Below are 19,087 nucleotides of genomic sequence, written 5' to 3'. Positions count from 1 at the left end.
ACTAAATAGGTACAACTTACTCTTGGAGCATATATGTTCCACGATACCGTAAACATAATAGTTGTTCCGTAAATGCTGTTGAATGAATAAGAAATGATGTGCCTCAATTTCTAGTGCAATAGTTCTCAACTTTTGCAGAAACGGAGCACATGTAACCCGCCATAATTTTTGTGGAGCACTATGAAATATAGGCATATGGAATTTCGTCATATAAAGTAGGAGTAATTATGCTAGCAGAAATATGATTGTAATAATGGTCTGCCATATAAAACTCACAGCCACTTTAATGGTTGGCTTATCAATCTCTCCTTGTAGCTCTAGCAAATTTTCCTTTAAGTATTTTAGGCTTTAATTTTAAAGGAATACAAGATTTGAATTGTTATACTTTCCTGGTAAATTTAACTTTTTATCATTAAGTTGTGGTCCTTTTTATCTGCAGTGATGTTTTTGCCTTAAAGTCTTTTCCCTCTAAAGGAACAGGGCAATACCTGCTGTCATTTGGTCTGCATTTTCCTAGTTTATCTTTTTCTAACCCTTTACTCTGAGTTCAGAGTATTTTATTTATTTCAGAGTTCTGTGTGTTTTATGTATGTTCCCTGTAAAGTTCTATATGTTATTTTTTTCCTTAAAAAACAAAGTTAATACTTTTATTCTTTTAGCTAGACAGTTTGGATCCATTTCCACTTATCATGACAACTGATATGTTTTAAATTTTATGTTGAAGTAATTGTAGATTCAAAGGAAGTTGCAAAGAAACTACTATACATATTTAAAATTTTTATTTCTGTGACTTTATTTTATGCTTTCTATTCGTCTTCCTTCTGAACGCTTTTGAAAGTCAACATTTACATTACTTACTTTCCATGACTATCCTACATCAACCATTTTTTATGTTTCTGAGTTACTTACTAGGGTATTCATAACACCATCATTGTTATTAATTACTTGGGGTGGCTACTATTTTGTCAGGTTTCAAGATTGCCAAGTTTCCTTTCTTAGCTTATTTTGGCACTGGGCGTCTCTTGGGACCATGAGGCAGGTTATCCACTGCTATGGGAAGCACTAAAGTCAAGTTGACAAGGAATTGACCCAGCCTTCAAATACACATAGCTTGCCATGGAGAAGTTGTGCTCTGGGATAAAATGATTGAATTTCATAACATTATTCAACGTGGCCACTAGGGGGAGATCACATGTAGCTATTCTCAAGAGTACCTATTCGAGGTCTCCAATTTTTACTAAAAACCTGTCAATAGTACACTAAGGAGAAACTAAGGGGAAATAAACCCTCCCTACTTTTAAAAAGGCATGCAAGTGAAGTCTCAAAATAGTAGGCAAAAATAATGAAGTCAAAGCAGTGACTGTCATACGGGAAAAGAAAGCAAGACCCAAGTACGTGCCTGCCAGAAGAAACTCACTGTGCACATAGAATACAAATAGGTTAAAAAATAAAAAGAGGAAAAGGTGTAACAGAGAGAGTGTTATCAGGAATGAAAAAGATCATTTTATAAGGAGAAAGGGGTTGGTGTCTCAAGAGGACATAACAATTCTGTATGTTTAAACACAGAGCTTGAAGATACATGAAACAAAAATTGATATAATTGCAAGGAGAAATAGATAAATCCACAATTAGGGTTTCGGAATCCAACATGTCTGTATTCATTTCCTGGGGCTGCTGTAACAAATTTCCACAAACTGGGTGTTTTAACACAGCAGAACTTTATTCTCTCACAGTGCTGGGCGCTAAAAATCTAATATTAAGGTTTAGCAGAATAAAAGATCAGTGTACAAAAATTAACTATTTCTTTTTTTTTTAATTTTTAATTGTTTATTTATCTCTGAGAGGGAGAGGGACAGAGAGACAGAGAGAGACAGAGTACGAGCAGGTGAGAGGCAGAAAGGGGAGAGGCAGAGAGGGGAGAGGCAGACAGGGGAGAGGCAGAGAGAGAGAGAGGGAGATACAGAATCCCAAGCAGGCTCCAGGCTCCGAGCTGTCATCACAGAGCCCGAGCCAGGGCTCCAACCCACAAACCCGGGGACCATGACCTAAGCCGAAGTCGGATGCTCAACCGACTGAGCCACCCAGGCGCCCCAACTGGATTTCTCTCTACTGGCAAAAACACTTGGAAATTGAATTAAGAAATAACATTTACAATAGCATCACATTTTTACTAAATTTACAAAAACATGAAATATTTAGGAATAAATTTGACAAAATAGGTCCAATACAACGCTGATCAAAGTCTGCGCAAGCTCTTTGGGGGGCAGAAATTGACAAACGGATTCTACACTTTACGTGGAAATGCAAAGAACATAGGATGCTAGCAGACTCTCCTGGTAAGGAAAAGATCTCTTTATCCTAATCTTCCGGAAGACGCTGTGTAGAGAGGTACACGGTAGTTTTTGTTTTGAGGAAACAGAGACAGTTAGGGGAGGCGGTAGAAAGGGTTTCTGCCTCGGGACCCGCTGCCTAACTCTCCGTCAAGCTTGACTGTTATTTTTCTGATGTATCCAGAGGGGAGCGCAGTGCTTTGTCTTAATACAGAAAGAACGTAGCTACCTGCAGATTAATTCCTTTCTTGCAGGTACCCTCTCCTGCCAGGCCCATTCTTAGGGCTGAGAGAACCCCGACCTCCGTGCGTCGGCAGGCGCCCCAGGCGCAGTCCCCCACCCGGGCCACCGACCCCGCTGCGCCACCGCTGCGCCCTGCGGCGCCTCCGGGGGTAACTCGGGCCCTGCGGCGGCACACACTCCCCGGGGCGCGGCGGGGGTCGGTCTCCTCCGCTCAGCCCCGCGCCGCCCGCGTTCCAGGGCTCTTCCCTCGGCTTCCGGAGACGCGCCGCGGGGAGGGCCTGTCGCGTGCAGGGACACAAGTCCCCGGGGACGGCGGCCCAGGCTGCGCGGCTGCGGTGGCGCAGACGAGGGCCCTGGCCTCGGGGCGGCAGCGGTCGAGGGCAGGCCGGCAAGGACGCAGGTTCTGATCAGAGCCCTCTGCATTCTCGGTGCTCCCTTCTCAAGCCGCAGCACCCCGAAACCGCCGCCGCGGCAACCCCGAAAGCGGGGCGCGGCCTCGCGCGGGTCCTCCCGGCCGCTGGGTGGGACCGGGCGCGCCCCCTTCCCGCCGGGGACGGTCGCCCTCCGGCTCCGCGGGGAGAGACGACGTCCCGGGCGAGCCCTCCCGGCGCCTCACCCGCCCCAGAGGCGCCTTCGTTCGCTTTGTGAGTCCGCCGCTCCGAAGGCATCACGCCTTCCGCAGACTGAGTTCAGCGACTGCTTCGTGCGGCTGCCCGGACTCCGCCCTCGGCCTGGGTGGGCGCGTTCGGTTCTCCCGGCCGAGCTGAGGTAGGCGCCCTTTCCTCCCTCCGGAGAGCGACTCTCTGGGCTGCGCGGAGGCCCGTCCGACCTCCCCCCGGCTGGGGCGGGACTGGGACCAGTCCCCACCCCCCCACCCCCCGGGGCCTGCGCTCAGCCTTCGCGGGGGTGCAGCCGTTTAAAGCCCCACCGTTCGCCTGGGTGGCTGAGTGGGTTCAGGCTCAGGTCAGGACCTCACGGTGCGTGGGTTCGAGCCCCGCAGTGGAGGTTCAGTGTCTCCCTCTCGTTCTCTGCTCCTCCCCCAGGCTCGCTCGCGCTCTCTCCCAAAAAATAAACGTTAAAAGTGAAAAACAAAACAAACAGCCGCACCATTCCTACCTCTGCGTGAGTTTGGTTCATTCAGCAAAGTTTCGTCCTCGCTCCCTGCCTCCTTCCTGTTTCTTTTTTTAACCACCGCGTACTGTGCTTGACAAGAAAGAAACAAAAATGGCTAAGCCCCTGACCCTGCCTTCAGGGAGCCTACAGTGTAACTCAATGTATCTCCTTTGAAGGATGTCTGCGTTTCAGGGCTCCTGTGTCACTGCGAACTGAAAGGCTCCTTTATCTCCCCACCCACCCTTCCATTCGAGAATTGACCTCCTTCTTGGTTTGTGGGACTTCCAGGCGTTACTTTCTTGCTTAGAGGCCTTTAGGACGTCTCCCTGCTTCCTACAGAATAAAGGCCTAGTGCCTCGGCTCCTGGCAGGTGTTCAAAGCCCTCTCACCCCTTCCCGATCTCCAGCCCCATGTAGCTTGCACATGAACTGCCGCGTGGACCCCTGATTTCTTGCATCAAACTATTCGTCCGCTTGAATTCTTTTCCTTCCTTCCTAGCCACCCAATTTGACCTAATTCCTCCTTCTCAACGAAGCGTCCTAAACTGCCTGTTAGAATTGATCTCTCCCTGCTCGGTTTCCCCGTCGCCTCTTTGGTCTACTCTGATGTCTACCGCAGTGCCGTTGTTAAGTCACCTGTCTGCCCCCAGGCTCCGGTGCGAGGCCCTGGAGGACAGTGGCCACATCTTTGCTGCCCTCAAGCAGATCTTGTAAGAATGCTTGCTACTTACCGAAGTGACATTGCAGGAATGCACTAAGTCTGCAAATCGGCACAATCTAGGAAACCAGGTTGTCTCCAGCTGTGTCTCCCCACCACCGGGATCATAAAATGGGCACTTTGCAATTCCCCACTCAACCCGATCCGTGCGTGAAGCCTCTCTGCATCAGTTAACCCACAAAATAATCTTTGAGGGCCCCAGCTAGGACACGGGATCTGTCTACACCAGCCACGTGAACTGGTCAAGAAGAGAACAGACATGTGGCCCTTGGCGTTGTGCTGGGACCAAGCCGAAGCCACGACAGTTGGCTCTCTCTCTCTCCTTACCCTGCAAGAGATAACGGAAAACAATCTATTTAAGTTTCTGGTTGTAGAATGCTCAGTGATCCGCAGCATTAATCTTTATTAACGTATAGAAACCAGCTTTTCTACTTGTGTAACACTTGGTCATTACAAAGGTCTCTCACTTTATTACATTTCATGTCATGCTCACAAATTACTCCACGAGGCAAGTTATTATCTTTGTTTTATGCAGATGTAAACCAAAGCTGTGACGGCGAGTAGCTTTGCCCAAGCTTTGCACACAACTGGAAGGCTGCAGGCCTCCTAATTCCTTATTTCATGCCCTCTCCCGGGCTGGGGGCAACGTAGACATTCCTGCAAAGTATTGTGCATGCGGCCATCAAAATATACACAAAGCTACTCGACCTATTATTCAGGTGATGTTTCAGGTGAAGAAAGGAAAGAAACACAGGACTTGGAGATTCTGTTGTAACTAAGTTATTTTTCTTTTGTGTAGTTTGAAATATCTGTCAAAATGTTTCAGAGTTCCTTGGGGCGCCTGGGTGGCTCTGTCGGGTGAGCATCCGGCTCTTGATTTGGGTTCAGGTCATGATCCAGGGTCGTGAGATTGAGCCCCGTGTGGAGCCTGCTTGAGATTCTCTCTCTCTCTCTCTCTCTCTCTCTCTCTTTCTCTCTCTCTCTCTGCCCCTCTCCCCTGCTTGCACACACTTTCTTTCTCTCTCAAATAAAAAAAGTATGCATATTTATATAAATATAAATTTGAGTTCCATTTTAAAAGTGATGAATATAATTTAGAGGCAATAGCTCACCCAAATCCTAACTACCAAGTGTCACTTTTGAAGCCAGTTCCTAGAAACAACTCTCTCTAGACTTACGGAACAATGCCATATATATAAACTCAGCCATATGAAAATGATGATATTTGACTGTTTTTGGCCTACAAAACTGCAGTTTCATGTGGTTTCACCTAATGGACATATCAGTTTTTTTAGTATACACTCTTGACCAGGTTTTTGTTTTTTTTTTTTCCCTACGTATTTATTTCTCTTGGGGGGGGGGGGGGCGGGTAGGGTGGAGATATCACTCTGACCTGTCCTAAGAAAAATTTTTTTTTGTGAAAGGAGCCCTCAGTAATATAAGAAGTCTTTTCTTTTTTTTTTTTTTTATTTTTTTTAAACGTTTATTTATTTTTGAGGCAGAGAGAGACGGAGCATGAACAGGGGAGGGTCAGAGAGAGAGGGAGACACAGAATCTGAAACAGGCTCCAGGCTCTGAGCCATCAGCCCAGAGCCCGACGCGGGGCTCGAACTCACGGACCGTGAGATCACGACCTGAGCCGAAGTCAGATGCTTAACCGAGTGAGCCACCCAGGAGCCCTGAAAAGCCTTTTCATTTTGTGCCTCTCCTTTCCAAGAGGTGCACGTACTCTCCTTCATGCTTGTTACAGGTGGTTACAGGCACGAGCAGCCAGCACAGAGCTCGTACTATCCTTAACATATTAATTGAACTGTCTTCCAGCTAAAGTTCGTTTATGTTTTATAACCTGAAAACAAACGAAACTAAGGGATCATGAAATCTCTTCCACTCTTCCTGCCCCCTCATCATGCACACACATCATAGTTTCCTCTGGTTTCGCTGATGTCTGGTGGTTATCAACGCAGCTTCCTTTCAGGGGATCCTTTGACCAGAAGCAATCAAATAAATTGCCCCGATGAATTCGCCGTGTTGTGCTTTTCTCTCTAAGCAGCCAAGTGCAAGTTAGTAAAAACAATTGTTCAACCCCATAAATAGTTTTAATAATGACTAAGCCCCCCAAAAAACAGAAAAGTGTCCTCCTGCATGTGACGATACAGTTTAGTATTTGAATTGTGTCTTGGCAACTCGAGGACATTGCTTCCCCTCCTTATCTGTGAAATCTGAATATCTGTGAAGCACCTCATGGTAGTGTGTGTGTGTGTGTGTGTGTGCGTGTGTATAATTAATACGTGTAAAATACAGGCTTTGGGTAAAGGTTAGTGTCTTCTTGCCTCTTTCCTTCTATGTCTCTCTTATGTGTGGCTAATTCTACCCATATCTTGCTCAGTGTGTGTGTAGTTAGTCTCCGAGTTAAAAGCTTGATAGCGAGAAATGCTTTCATTACACAAATAAGATAGGACGGGTATGTATTATCCTTATTTTTTCTGATGGGGAAGCTGCGAACAGAGATGGTAAATAATTTGCATAAGGAGAAAATAGAAAAATATATAAAACACTAGCCCTGTTCAGAAATGCGGTAACAGTAACAAATGCACCAAATATCTACTACTGATTCGATTACATAGTATCTAGTGAGTTCTAGAAGCCAAATACAAACAATGTGCCTGGATGGTACAGTTACCCACTTCACAGGCCTCGTGGCTAAGATGTTTCAACCATGACCAAATGCCTGACTAATAGGAAATGCAACAAACCTGAAGTCTATTTTATTCAACAGTGGAGGGGCATCTGGGTGGCTCAGTTGGTTAAGCCTCTAACTTTGGCTCAGGTCATGGTCTCACAGTTCGTGGGTTCAAGCCCCGCATCGGGCTCTGTGCTGACAGCTCCGAGCCTGGAGCCTGCTTTGGATTCTGTGTCTCCCTCTCTCTGGTCCTCCCCGGCTCATGCTCTGTCTCCCTCTGTCTCTCAATAATAAATAAAGGTTAAAACAATTTTTTTAATAAAATAAAAACACTGGAAAAAGGAATAGCAGAAGGGAAGAAGGAACTAACATTTGGGTTGAACACCTCCTATGCACCATAACGTGTGCCAAATTACACATTACATCTTTTAAATTTCATAATTCTGTGAGGTGGGCACCTCCATTCTATAGTTAACAAAGCTGAGGCTCAGAGAGGTTAAATAACTGCCCCCAAATAATTCAGTCAATAAGTAGGATTAGTTTCAAGTTCATATCTTGGCATTCTTATACGTTGTTGGGGAAGGCACTTTTGTCAAGAAGGTTAAATATTTTCTTTGATTCAATTATTCTACTCATGTAAAGTTATTTTAAGAAGATAATTGAGAATACAGAGAAAAGCTGGTTGTGTAAAATTCCTCATTAGAGAGTTATTCATAATAGACAGAACTTGGAATGACTCTAACAACCAACATTCGGGAAGTGGCTAAATAAACAGTAAAGTGGGGAACTTTCACTTGATGGAATATTACACAGCCAGTAAAATAGCCCTCCCCCCAAAGTTTGTAATCACATGAGAAAGGTTCATATAATAAGGTTAAGTGAAAAGAACAAGATATCGGGATCTATCTATCTGCATAAAACTATATAATAATAACCTCAACTGTTAATAATACACAGAGAAAAAACAGGAATGCTAACACCAAAATGTTAGCAGCGATGATCTTTGGGCAGTATAATTATATTAATTACTTTTCTCCTTTTACTTTTAATTAAATTGGTTCTTATTTTTAAAACATTAACATTTTTCTGTAAGGATTGCAAATTGTGTCTGGGCCCAGCTGAGAGAAAGAGCTTCCAAAATGGTATAGAGCATAAAGGGCTAGGACCTGTCTCTGTAGTTTCCCGCTGACATTCTCAGAAGGTACTCAGATCATTAAAGACTCAAAGTAGGTCCTCCTGGCTCTTATGCCAGGCAAGATGACCAAGCTCCTGAGGGGAGGAGAAGTGGTGGTGGTGGGGGAGGGGGGTGGTTTGGAAACCTGGCAAGGATTTAATGTTGATCCATTAAAAAAAAAAAAAAAAAAAAGCAAGCCAACGAGACCAGTCAGGAGCTGAAGTCACACTCAAGCACTTAGGGTATATTGCCTCACTCTGCTTGAAAAGTATATTTCTCAGACTCTAAAAGGGCCAAAGCTCCTTGACTGTGCTGGAGGCGGGTGGGTTCCATGAAGGAGGGTGGAGAGAAATTCTTTCACGTTTTCACCTAGCCCTGCTGTGTCCGTCCCCTCCTCTCTACGCCACCACTTGTCAGCTCTCACCTAGGTTATGTCAATAACTCCCAGCTATTTGCCTGCCTCTGGCCTGGCTCTTTGCTAGGCCAGTGACTTCGCTGCAGCCAAAGCCATCTTTCGGTGACATCAACCTGATTTTGCTTCTCCGCTGCTCCTCCTTCTGTGGTGCTCCCCAGCTTTGGGGGTAAAAAGCAGTTCCTTACCTGCTTCTGTTCCTGCGGCTGCTACTTAAGGTCTCTGTCAACCTGCTCCCACCCACCTCTCTGGCCTCGTTTCCCTCCAGTCTCTCTCCACACCTCCCTGCATCTTCCACCGCAGCCCTACGGATTCACCTGCAAACCCCTGCAACGCTTTCTCTCACTTTCTTCTTCAGCTGTTTCCTGATGTGACTTCTGTCCAACTCCCTACCCCCTGCTCACTCCCATTTGCAGACACACACACACACACACACACACACACACACACACTTTTTGCCCAGTCAACTGCTGAACTGCTGTTCCTCCTTCAAAATTCACCCCAAGATTGTCTTTTCTGGGTAACCTTCCCTGACACACATTCTTCACCCCAACCCTTCATCGTGATTTAAGTGGCTGGTATTAGGGTCCTACTAGCTTCTGCACTCTGCTCTCAGCACTAATCATGATATACTCAGCTGTCTCCAACTAGACCAACATTCTTTTTTTTTTTTTAATTTTCAATGTTTATGTATTTTTTGAGAGAGAGAGAGAGAGAGAGAGAGAGAGAGAGAGAGAGAGAGTTGGGGAGGGCTAGAGAGAGAGGGAGACACAGAATCCGAAGCAGGCTCCAGCCTCTGAGCTGTCAGCACAGAGCCCAACATGGGGCTTGAACTCACGAACTGTTAAGATCATGACCTGAACCCAAGTCGGATGCTTAACCGACTGAGCCACCTAAGCGCCCCTAGACCAACATTCTTGATAGCAGAGACCATGTCTTAATGACCTTTGGATCCCCAGTGTTTGCAAAACATTCAGTTCTCAATAAATTTTTATTGAATTTCTGAATTATTTAAATAGGATCTGGAAGAAGGAGAGTTTGAGGTAATACCATTTCTATGCTGGAAACAAATCCCAATACCGTCTGTGATCAACAATGCCAGCCTTTCTTCTTTGTTTATCACCATATCTTATTTTTGTTCCTATAGATTCTTTAATGCTGACAGAGATGTGCTTCTCATGGTGTTATCTCAATTTCTGAGGAGATAGATCAGTCCCAAGGAGCATCAACAGCCCCTGCACAGGTATGTCACCTGGCATAGGGCCTTTGACGAGGACAGGTCATTTAGTCCACACAGAACCGGAGCACAGGTAGGGCGGACTGAGGGTTGTGTAGTGGGGGGAACACTGGAGGCTGGTTCAGCTGGACAAGCATCAGAGGAATTAGGAATGCTTCTCTGTTGTCAGGCTTTCTTTCTGTCTTCTGCAGTCCCATTTCTACCGTAGGAAAACACAAAGCCCAATCCTGCCATATAGGCAAGCAGGATTATAATCACACACATACATATACACACAACATATATATTTATGAAGAAATTGCTCTTTGACTGGTAAGCCTGTTTCAAAGTCTTCTGTCCTGATTTTACTTTTTAATTTAAATTACTAGTTCTCTTCCATACCCACTTGGATAAAATGATAAAATTCAAAACAACACTTTATTTTTTTTTTATTTTTTTTTTTTTTAAATTTTTTTTTTCAACGTTTATTTATTTTTTTTGGGACAGAGAGAGACAGAGCATGAACGGGGGAGGGGCAGAGAGAGAGGGAGACACAGAATCGGAAACAGGCTCCAGGCTCTGAGCCATCAGCCCAGAGCCCGACGCGGGGCTCGAACTCACGGACCGCGAGATCGTGACCTGGCTGAAGTCGGACGCTTAACCTACTGCGCCACCCAGGCGCCCCTCAAAACAACACTTTAAAAGCTACAACATAATGTCTGAGCTAAAAGGGGTAAACGTTTTGGGAAGGGACCTGGTTTTTCTGTCTGCTGGAATAGAACTCTGATCTTATGTTTGTATATCGAATATGTCTCAATGTTTCTCCTTTTCCTTTCCCTTATGTTCTTAATTTCTTACAGGCTGAAACTCCAAGACTAGATCATGATAAGTTTTGAAGAGTTCTACACAGCAGCTCAGGAACCCATTCCTTCAGGAATTCCTCCCTGGTTTGACCCAGAAGGCAGAGGGCGCTGATGACCTCCTCACGGGTCCATATTGACCTCAAAGCAAAAGCCCTCAAAAGGTGGACGCTTCTCTCTGCTCTTGGCCTGATGAACAAATCAGTGCATGCCTTTAATCCATGCATGCAAGGAAACTAAAAATGTCCAAGAGCTCATATCAGAATTTATAGGGTTAATTGTTTTACCGGAGACATTTGTCTTGGACGTGCATGATTTTATTGGTTATTTCTTCTCTCTTTCACATTAAGAACCTAAATAATACAATTCAAAGGACCAAGACCCTGGGAGTCTATATAGAGGTATCTGTAGTGGAATGTATTTCACATTTTAACCAACCCATTGTTCCTTTTGTTAAAAACAGGTTTTCCTGGATCTCACACCACGGAAAAACACAGAAGAAAGAAGAACAATACTCGGGCAAGAATCTAAGGAAATTCTTACCAAACTAGGTTTTCATATGAAGGAAATGGGGTTTGAAAACTGGCAATGGTAACATTCATCTTGATTTTTTTTAATTTTTTAATGTTTATTTATTTATTTATTTTTCAACGTTTATTTATTTTTGGGACAGAGAGAGACAGAGCATGAACGGGGGAGGGGCAGAGAGAGAGGGAGACACAGAATCGGAAACAGGCTGCAGGCTCTGAACCATCAGCCCAGAGCCTGACACGGGGCTCGAACTCACGGACCGCGAGATCGTGACCTGGCTGAAGTCGGACGCTTAACCGACTGCGCCACCCAGGCGCCCCAATGTTTATTTATTTTTGAGAGATAGAGGGAGAGACAGAGCACGAGCAGGAGAAGGGCAGAGAGAGAGGAAGGCACAGAATCCCAAGCAGGCTCCAGGCTCCGAGCTGTCAGCACAGAGCTCGATGTGGGGCTCGAACCCATAAACCGTGAGATCATGACCTGAGCCAAGGTCGGACGCTTAACCGACTGAGCCACCCAGGCACCCCACAAAGTTCCTTTACTTCTTAACAACCCTGTGAAGTAGGGAGTATTTTCTCCATTTCATAAGTGAAGAGACTGAGACTCAAGAGAAAATGAGAAGAACTTACAAGCTGCTGAGTCAGGACGTAGACTCAGAGCCTACTCAGTGTTGAACTCCAGAGCCTGTGCCATTGACCCATCATGTGTGTGCTGCTTCACTTGTATTCTTTATTTCTGATCTTTACCTCGAGTTCAGGATGATTCTCGTATATTGGATATCAGGAAGGGTAAGATGAACCTGTTAATAAGCCGAAAGTTTATGGTCATTCTCTGAGGGCAAAGCATTGTGGATATATTTCTCCATAATTATGTATGTAGGGGTATATGTGGTGTGCATACAGTGATGATATTTTTTTTAACTCAAAATCAGGACACATGCCTGGCATAGAATTTTTAAACAATTGTTCATTTTAAAAATGATAAGAATAGGGGCGCCTGGGTGGCTCAGTCGGTTAAGCGTCCGACTTCAGCTCAGGTCACGATCTCACGGTCCGTGAGTTCGAGCCCTGCGTCGGGCTCTGGGCTGATGGCTCAGAGCCTGGAGCCTGCTTCCGATTCTGTGTCTCCCTCTCTCTCTGCCCCTCCCCTGTTCATGCTCTGTCTCTCTCTGTCCCAAAAATAAATAAACGTTGAAAAAAATTAAAATAAAATAAAATAAAAATGATAAGAATAGACATATCTACTATGTATGTGTATATGTGTTTATGTCTGTGTGTATACATATGTGTGTACACACACACACACACATATATACAGAAATAAATATATACCATGCTGTATACCATTGCCAGACGCCTGGTAGAAGTTGAGAAAATTTCCGAGGCTGAGTTTAGGCTTAACAAAAAGAACACTATGATTAATAGTGGTATCTGATTTGGGTCCTCAAGGGGAAAGTGGTGGCCCAAACGTCTGACATTTGCCATCTTGAGATAATGTACTTACGGTTTCATAAAACTTACGTATTAAATTATATGCGTCATTTCAACTAATGCAGGTATGATGGTAACGGAATAGGTGTAACTCTTAAAAACCTGGGGATTGAGGATCACGATGGATCATCGGAAAACATAAAAGTTTCAGGTAAAAACTAAACAGATGGAGAAAGCCACCTATGTTTATACTTTGACATCGTAAAGTGTGTGCATGTGACAAAAGTCACCTTTCTTCGGAGAACAAAACCAGAACGTCCAGGGTGAGCACTGAAAAGAGAATGTCCTGGTCGAGTCAGCTGGACTGGAAAATCCCCCTCAGAAGGACTGCTCTCCCCGGTGGTGGCCTAAAGGTCTTCCTAAGATTCTCTGAGGCACCACTGAGACCAAGTAGGCTGTTCAAGAAGACCTTACCAAAGGCTAGTGGATTAAAAGTAGAAATCAAAAGAGATACTGTAATTTGAGTATGCCTTGTGAGACCAGGCCTCTCCCAGGAGTGCACAGGCCCCATCCTTCCCCACACGCAGTGGTGGGAACATGGAGAGGCCTCTCCCGGGATGGTTCTCCTGACTTCTAGCCTGCCTCCGATGAGGGCAGAAATTAGCTTAACTTACACGATTTGGATGCGGTCTGACACCTCAACCAACTGAGAGCCCCCGAGTTCCCTATCAACGCCATAGATCAGGATTCTTACGTGAGAACGTGTTTTTCCTTTTGGATTGATCTGGGGTAGTGACCTTGCCGGGTAATCACATCTCAGTCTAGTAAAATACACGTGATGAAAGGTAAGGATTCATGGTAACGAGGGGGTCATTGACAAATCGCAGAGGGGGTCATAAACCAAATCGTAGTTTTGGTTTATATACAAAGTCATTCTCAGGACATGGGTTAAATAAGAAGAAAGAGCAGCATTCTATGGCTTGAGAAGTAATCTTCTAAGTTTTACTCGTACCTTCAACTGAAATGAAAATAAACCTTTGAATTATTTTTAATCGATTACTTTTTATCGATCTTTCTTGGATTGCAGAAGGGTGACCACCTGTTCCATTTTTTTTTTTGTCTGAGACTGAGGAGCTCTCAGGACTCGGGGCTTTATGCGCTAAAAGCCACAGTAGTGGGTAAGCCAGGATAGTTGTCACCGCAATTACAGACCTGACTGAGAACCTGATTAAACTGTGAATTCACTTTCTATGAAGATCCACATACACTTGATATTTTGCATACAGTTTCGTGAATTGCAACTTGAAACACATTTGTGAGCCCCAGATGTTCACGGACCCTGGGTAAAGAAATTCTGGCCCAAATAAATACATTTTGGATTTTACGTAAGCTTATTTAAATCTTTAATTTCCTGAAGTAAAATGATACTGCATGCAAAGGGTCAAACTAATTACCTTTTTTTAAATTTATTTTTGTAAATTCACATGCAGGTTAGTTATCGTATAGTGCAACAATAATCTCAGGAGTAGATTCCTTAATGCCCTTTACCTATTTAGCCCCTCCCCCCTTCCCACAACCCCTCCAGTAACCCTCTGTTCGTTCTCCATATTGAAGAGTCTCTTCTGTTTTGTCCCCCTCCCTGTTTTTATATTACTTTTGAAACCTAATTACCTTTTTGAGATTTTATATAATTAAAAAAAACTTTACTATTAAAGTAAGGCTGACATACAGTGTTATATTTAAGGTGTACATAGTGATTCGACAATACTATACATCACTCACTGCTCACCACGATAAGTGTAATTATCATCTGTCACGATTCAACATTATTACAACGTTATTGGCTATATTCCTTCTGCTGTATATTTTATCTTCATGAATTACTTATTTTATGACCAGAAGTTTGTACCTCTCAATTCTCTTCACCTATTTTGTCCATCCCCCCACTCCCCACTCCCTCCCCCCCAACCCCCCCAACCACTAATTAGTTTTCTGTATTTAAGAGTCTGTTTGTTTGCTTGTTTTGTTTTTTAGATTCCACATGTAAGTGAAATCACGTGGCATTTGTCTTGCTCTGTCTGACTTATTTCACTTGGTTTAATACCTTCCAGGTCCATCCATGTTGTCGCAAATGGTAAGATTTCATTCTTTTTTATGGCTGAGTAATATTCCATTATACATATACATGTATATACATATATAATGGAATATACATATATATGTATTATATATATATATATATATATATATATCCATCCATGTTGTCGCAAATGGTGTATATGTGTGTGTGTGTATACACATACCTCTTCTTTATCCATTCATCTGTTGATGGACAGTTGGGTTGCTTCCGTATGTATCTTGGCCATTGTACCTAATGCTGCAATAAACATAGGAGTGAATATATCTTTTTTCAATTAATTTTTTCATTTTCCTTGGGTAAATACCCAGTAAAGGAATTACTGGATCATGTGGTTTTTCTGTTTTTAATTTTTAAATAACTTTTGTTTGTTTGTTTGTTTCTTTGTGTTTATTTATTTTGAGATAGAGAGCATGTGCAGGTATGAGTGTACATGAGCTGGGGAGGGGCAGAGAGAGAGAGTGGGAGAGAGAGAATCCTAAGTAGGCTCTGTGCTAAAAGCACAGAGCCTAACATGGGGCTCAATCTCACAAAATGTGAAATCATGACCTGAACCAAAACCTAGAGTTTGATGCTTAACTGACTGAACCACCCAGACACCCCTCTATTTTTAATTTTTTGAGGACCTCTATACTGTTTCTACAGTGGTGGCACCAATTTACATCCCCAACAATAGTGCACAACTGTTGCCTTTTCTCCACATCCTTGCCAACGCTTGTTTGTTTGTTTGTCTTTTTGATACTAGCCATTATGACTGGTATGAGGTGATATCTCACTGTGGTTTTGAGTTTTAGTTTCCTGATGATGAGTGATGTTGAGCATCTTCTCATGTGTCTGTTGGCCATCTGTATGTCTTCAGTGAAAAAAATGTCTATTCAGGTCCTCTACCTATTTTTTACTACACTTATTTTTGGAGGGTTGTAAAGTTCTTTATATACATTGAATATTAATCCCTTATTGGATATATCTGATATTTGCATATATCTTCTCCCATTCACTACATTGCCTTTTCATTTTGTTCATGGTTTCCTTAGCTGTGCAAAAGCTTTTTATTTTGGTGTAGTCCCAATAGTTTATTTTTGCCTTTGTTTCCCTCGCCTGAAGAGACAGATCCATGAATAGGTTGCTTAGGGTGATGCCCAAGAGATTACTGCCTATGTTTTCTTTTAGGAGTTTTATGGTTTCAGGTCTCACAGTTAGGTATTTAATCCATTTTCAGTTTATTTTTGTGTATGGTGAAAGAAAGTGGTCCAGTTTCATTCTTTTGCATATATAGCTGTCCAGTTTTCCCAACATCATTTATGGAAAAGATTGTCTTTTTCCTGTTGTTTATTATTGCCTCCTTTGCCATACATTAGTTGACTGTCCCATTGATCTATATGTCTATTTTTATGCCAGTATCAATCTTTTTTTGATGACTGTAACTTTGTAGCATATCTTGGAATCTAGAATCTGATACCACCAGCTTTGTTCTTCTTTCTCAAGATTACTTGGCTATCTGGAGTCTTTTGTGGTTCCATACAAATGTTAGGATTATTTGTTCTAATTATATAAAAATACTATTGATGTTTTGATAGGGATTGCGTTGAATCTGTAGATTGCTTTGTGTAGTATGGACATTTTAACAATATGAATTCTTCCAATCCATGAGCATGGTATATCTTTCCATTTGTTTGTGTCATCTTCCTTTCTTTCATCAGTGTCTTATAGTTTTAAGAGTACAGGTCTTTCATCTCCTTGGTTAAGTTTATTCCAAGGTATTTTATTCTTTTGGGTGCAATTGTAAGTGGGATTGCTTTCTTAATTACTCTTTCTGCTACTTTGAAGTTAGTGTATAGAAATGCATTTCTATATATTAATTTTATATCCTGCAACTTTAGTCAAAATTTACTTTGGCGTCTTTCCTTTTCAGTGATATCTGGAAGCCATGTCAGAAAAATACCAAAAATAGAGGAAGAACAAGAAGATTTACTTGATTAAAAAGGTGGCTGAAAGACAAGTTCAGAGAGGGATTCAGGAACATGAGAGAATTTGAAAAATATGATCCAGAAAAAATAGGCAAGGTAAATGTATTTTAAGAATTATACTAGTTCCATATTTAATTATTTTACACTTAAAGATTTTCCAAATTAAAAAAATAGTACATATTCATTATATAAAAATGTGAACCTATGGAAAAATATACCCAAGAAAATGTAAATCACCTAATAACTTAATCACTCGAGATCTTTGCTATGATCATGATGGTACATATTTAGTCTTTTAAAAATTAAATAAATAAAAAATTAGGATTACCCCAATTATTTTTATTTTGTGAGCATAGTTATTATTAGATTGTGGATATTTCAACAAATCATTAACTAGAACTTTAGCATGATTTTCATGTATGCTTAAGATTTTATCAAATGATATACCATAACTTATTTCCCATTCCCGAAAGGAAAAATTTCCATTTTTTCTACTTTATTCTCAACATTCCCCACTCAATACTTCACATCTGGTCACCAAATGTGTGTGGGTTTTTCCCACACCAAGCAATTCTCCAGTTCTCTGTGGACACCACCAACTGGGTGTCCTGCCATTTAATTAAATTTTCCTGCTTGGAGTTAGCATCAGATCCTACAGGTTAAGACCTCAGTCACACAAGACTGCCCTCATCCCCAACTCCAGACACCAACCCCAAGTTGTCACTTGTGCTTCTGATCAATCAGCTATAAGTCATGACCCCTCCTTGCGTTTAGTAGCTTTCTAGAATGGCTCACAGACCTCAGGAAAACAGTTTACTTACTAGATTACTGGTTTGTTATAAAAGGATACAACTCAGGAACAGGCAGATGAAAGAAATGCATAAGACAAGGAATGGGAGTAGGGGGGACGGGATTCAGAGCTTCCATGCTGTCTCTGGGCATGCCCCCCTCCCAACACCAACACATGTTTACCAACTCAGAGGCTCTCCAAACCCCATACTTTAGAAATATTTATGGAAGCTTTGTAATATGTGCAGGATGGATTATTAACTCAATCCCCAGGCCCTAGCCCAAGGATGGGAGATGGCCTGGACATTTTAAGCTTGGTCTTTCTGATGACCAGCCCCCATCCTGAAGCTGTCCAGGAGCCCACCAAGATTTGCCTCATTAGAACAGGAGACACAAGTATCACCCGGGAAATTTTAAGGGATTTTGGAACTCTGGGGCAGGAACTGGAGTCAAAGACCAAACGTTAGAACAAAAGATTCTCCTAGAACCTTTATCACTTAGGAAATGCCAAAAGTTTTAGGAGCTCTGGCCAGGAGCCAGACTTAAAGACTAAAATCTGTATTTCTTATTATATCACAATTTCCCAATCAGTGTTGGGCATGTAGGTTGTTACCAGTTATTCACTGTTTTATTTATTACATTGAATACTTTAAAAAATATACCTCAATTTTTGTGATCGTATTTCCTTAGCGCAAATTTTAATTTTTAGGGTGAAAAAAATTTAAATATCTAGGAATAGTGCCAAAATTTCTCTCAAAAAATTTATACCCATTCACATTCTTACTAACACTATCTATGAGCACAGCATTAGCTTTCACCCTGGCCTATATTGGGTGTATTAGTTATCTAGTGCACATTAACAAAGTAGTCCTCAAAATCTGTCAGCTGGAAACAATAAGATTTATTATCTCACAGTTTCTGTCGGTCAGGGATCTGGGCTGGGTGTTTCTGGCTCAAGGGATCTCATGAGCCTGCAGTTCAGCTGTTGGCTAGGAGTGATGAATCAAGGCTCAACTTGGGGAGGAGCCACATCTAAGTGCGCTCACTGGCTGATGACCAGACACATTTGTTCCTTGGCACATGGGCCACTTTGTAGGGCAGTTCACAATATAGCAAGCAGCTGTCTTGCCTCAGAACAAGTAAGCAAGAGAAAGAGAGTGCCTGAGAAGGAAGCCTCGCTCTTTTTATAACTTCATTTTGGAAGCAACGTCCCATGATGTTGCCATATTCTGTTTGTTACAGCAAGTCAGTAGATGCAGGCCACACTCAGGGAGAGGGCATTATTCAAGGGTGCATGTACCAAGGTCTAGAGATTGCCTATCACAGTACATTGCCTATCATAATATTTTCTTTCTTTCTTTCTTTTTTAATGTTTATTTTTGAGATAGTGCAAGCCAGGGAGGGGCAGAGAGAGAGGAACAGAGGATCTGAAGCATGGTCTTCACTGACAGCAGTGAGCCCAATGTGGGGCTTGAACTCACAAACCAC

The 19,087-nt window shown here is 42.7% G+C and overlaps 1 protein-coding gene across 1 annotated transcript; it reads left to right on the top strand.

Annotated features, from left to right (window-relative positions):
• Positions 1-2,317: 2,317 nt before the first annotated feature.
• Positions 2,318-12,898, top strand: LOC123596324 (translation initiation factor IF-2-like). The gene is made up of 6 exons (XM_045474911.1): positions 2,318-2,336; positions 2,621-3,341; positions 9,817-9,912; positions 10,746-10,909; positions 11,209-11,336; positions 12,832-12,898. The coding sequence occupies exons 1-3, from the start codon at positions 2,318-2,320 to the stop codon at positions 9,875-9,877; spliced, it is 801 nt and encodes a 266-aa protein (XP_045330867.1). The 3' UTR covers positions 9,878-9,912; positions 10,746-10,909; positions 11,209-11,336; positions 12,832-12,898.
• Positions 12,899-19,087: the final 6,189 nt, after the last annotated feature.

The sequence above is a fragment of the Leopardus geoffroyi genome, chromosome B1, assembly GCF_018350155.1.
Source record: "Leopardus geoffroyi isolate Oge1 chromosome B1, O.geoffroyi_Oge1_pat1.0, whole genome shotgun sequence".
In the NCBI taxonomy this organism is placed as follows: domain Eukaryota; kingdom Metazoa; phylum Chordata; class Mammalia; order Carnivora; family Felidae; genus Leopardus; species Leopardus geoffroyi.
This window is presented reverse-complemented; position numbering and strand designations above follow the sequence as displayed.

What these genes read in the sequence shown, in the direction of transcription:
- LOC123596324 (XM_045474911.1), top strand. An exon ending in GTTCTCCCGGCCGAGCTGAG is followed by an intron (nt 3,342 to 9,816) that starts GTAGGCGCCCTT and finishes TTGTTCCTATAG; the next exon opens with ATTCTTTAATGCTGACAGAG.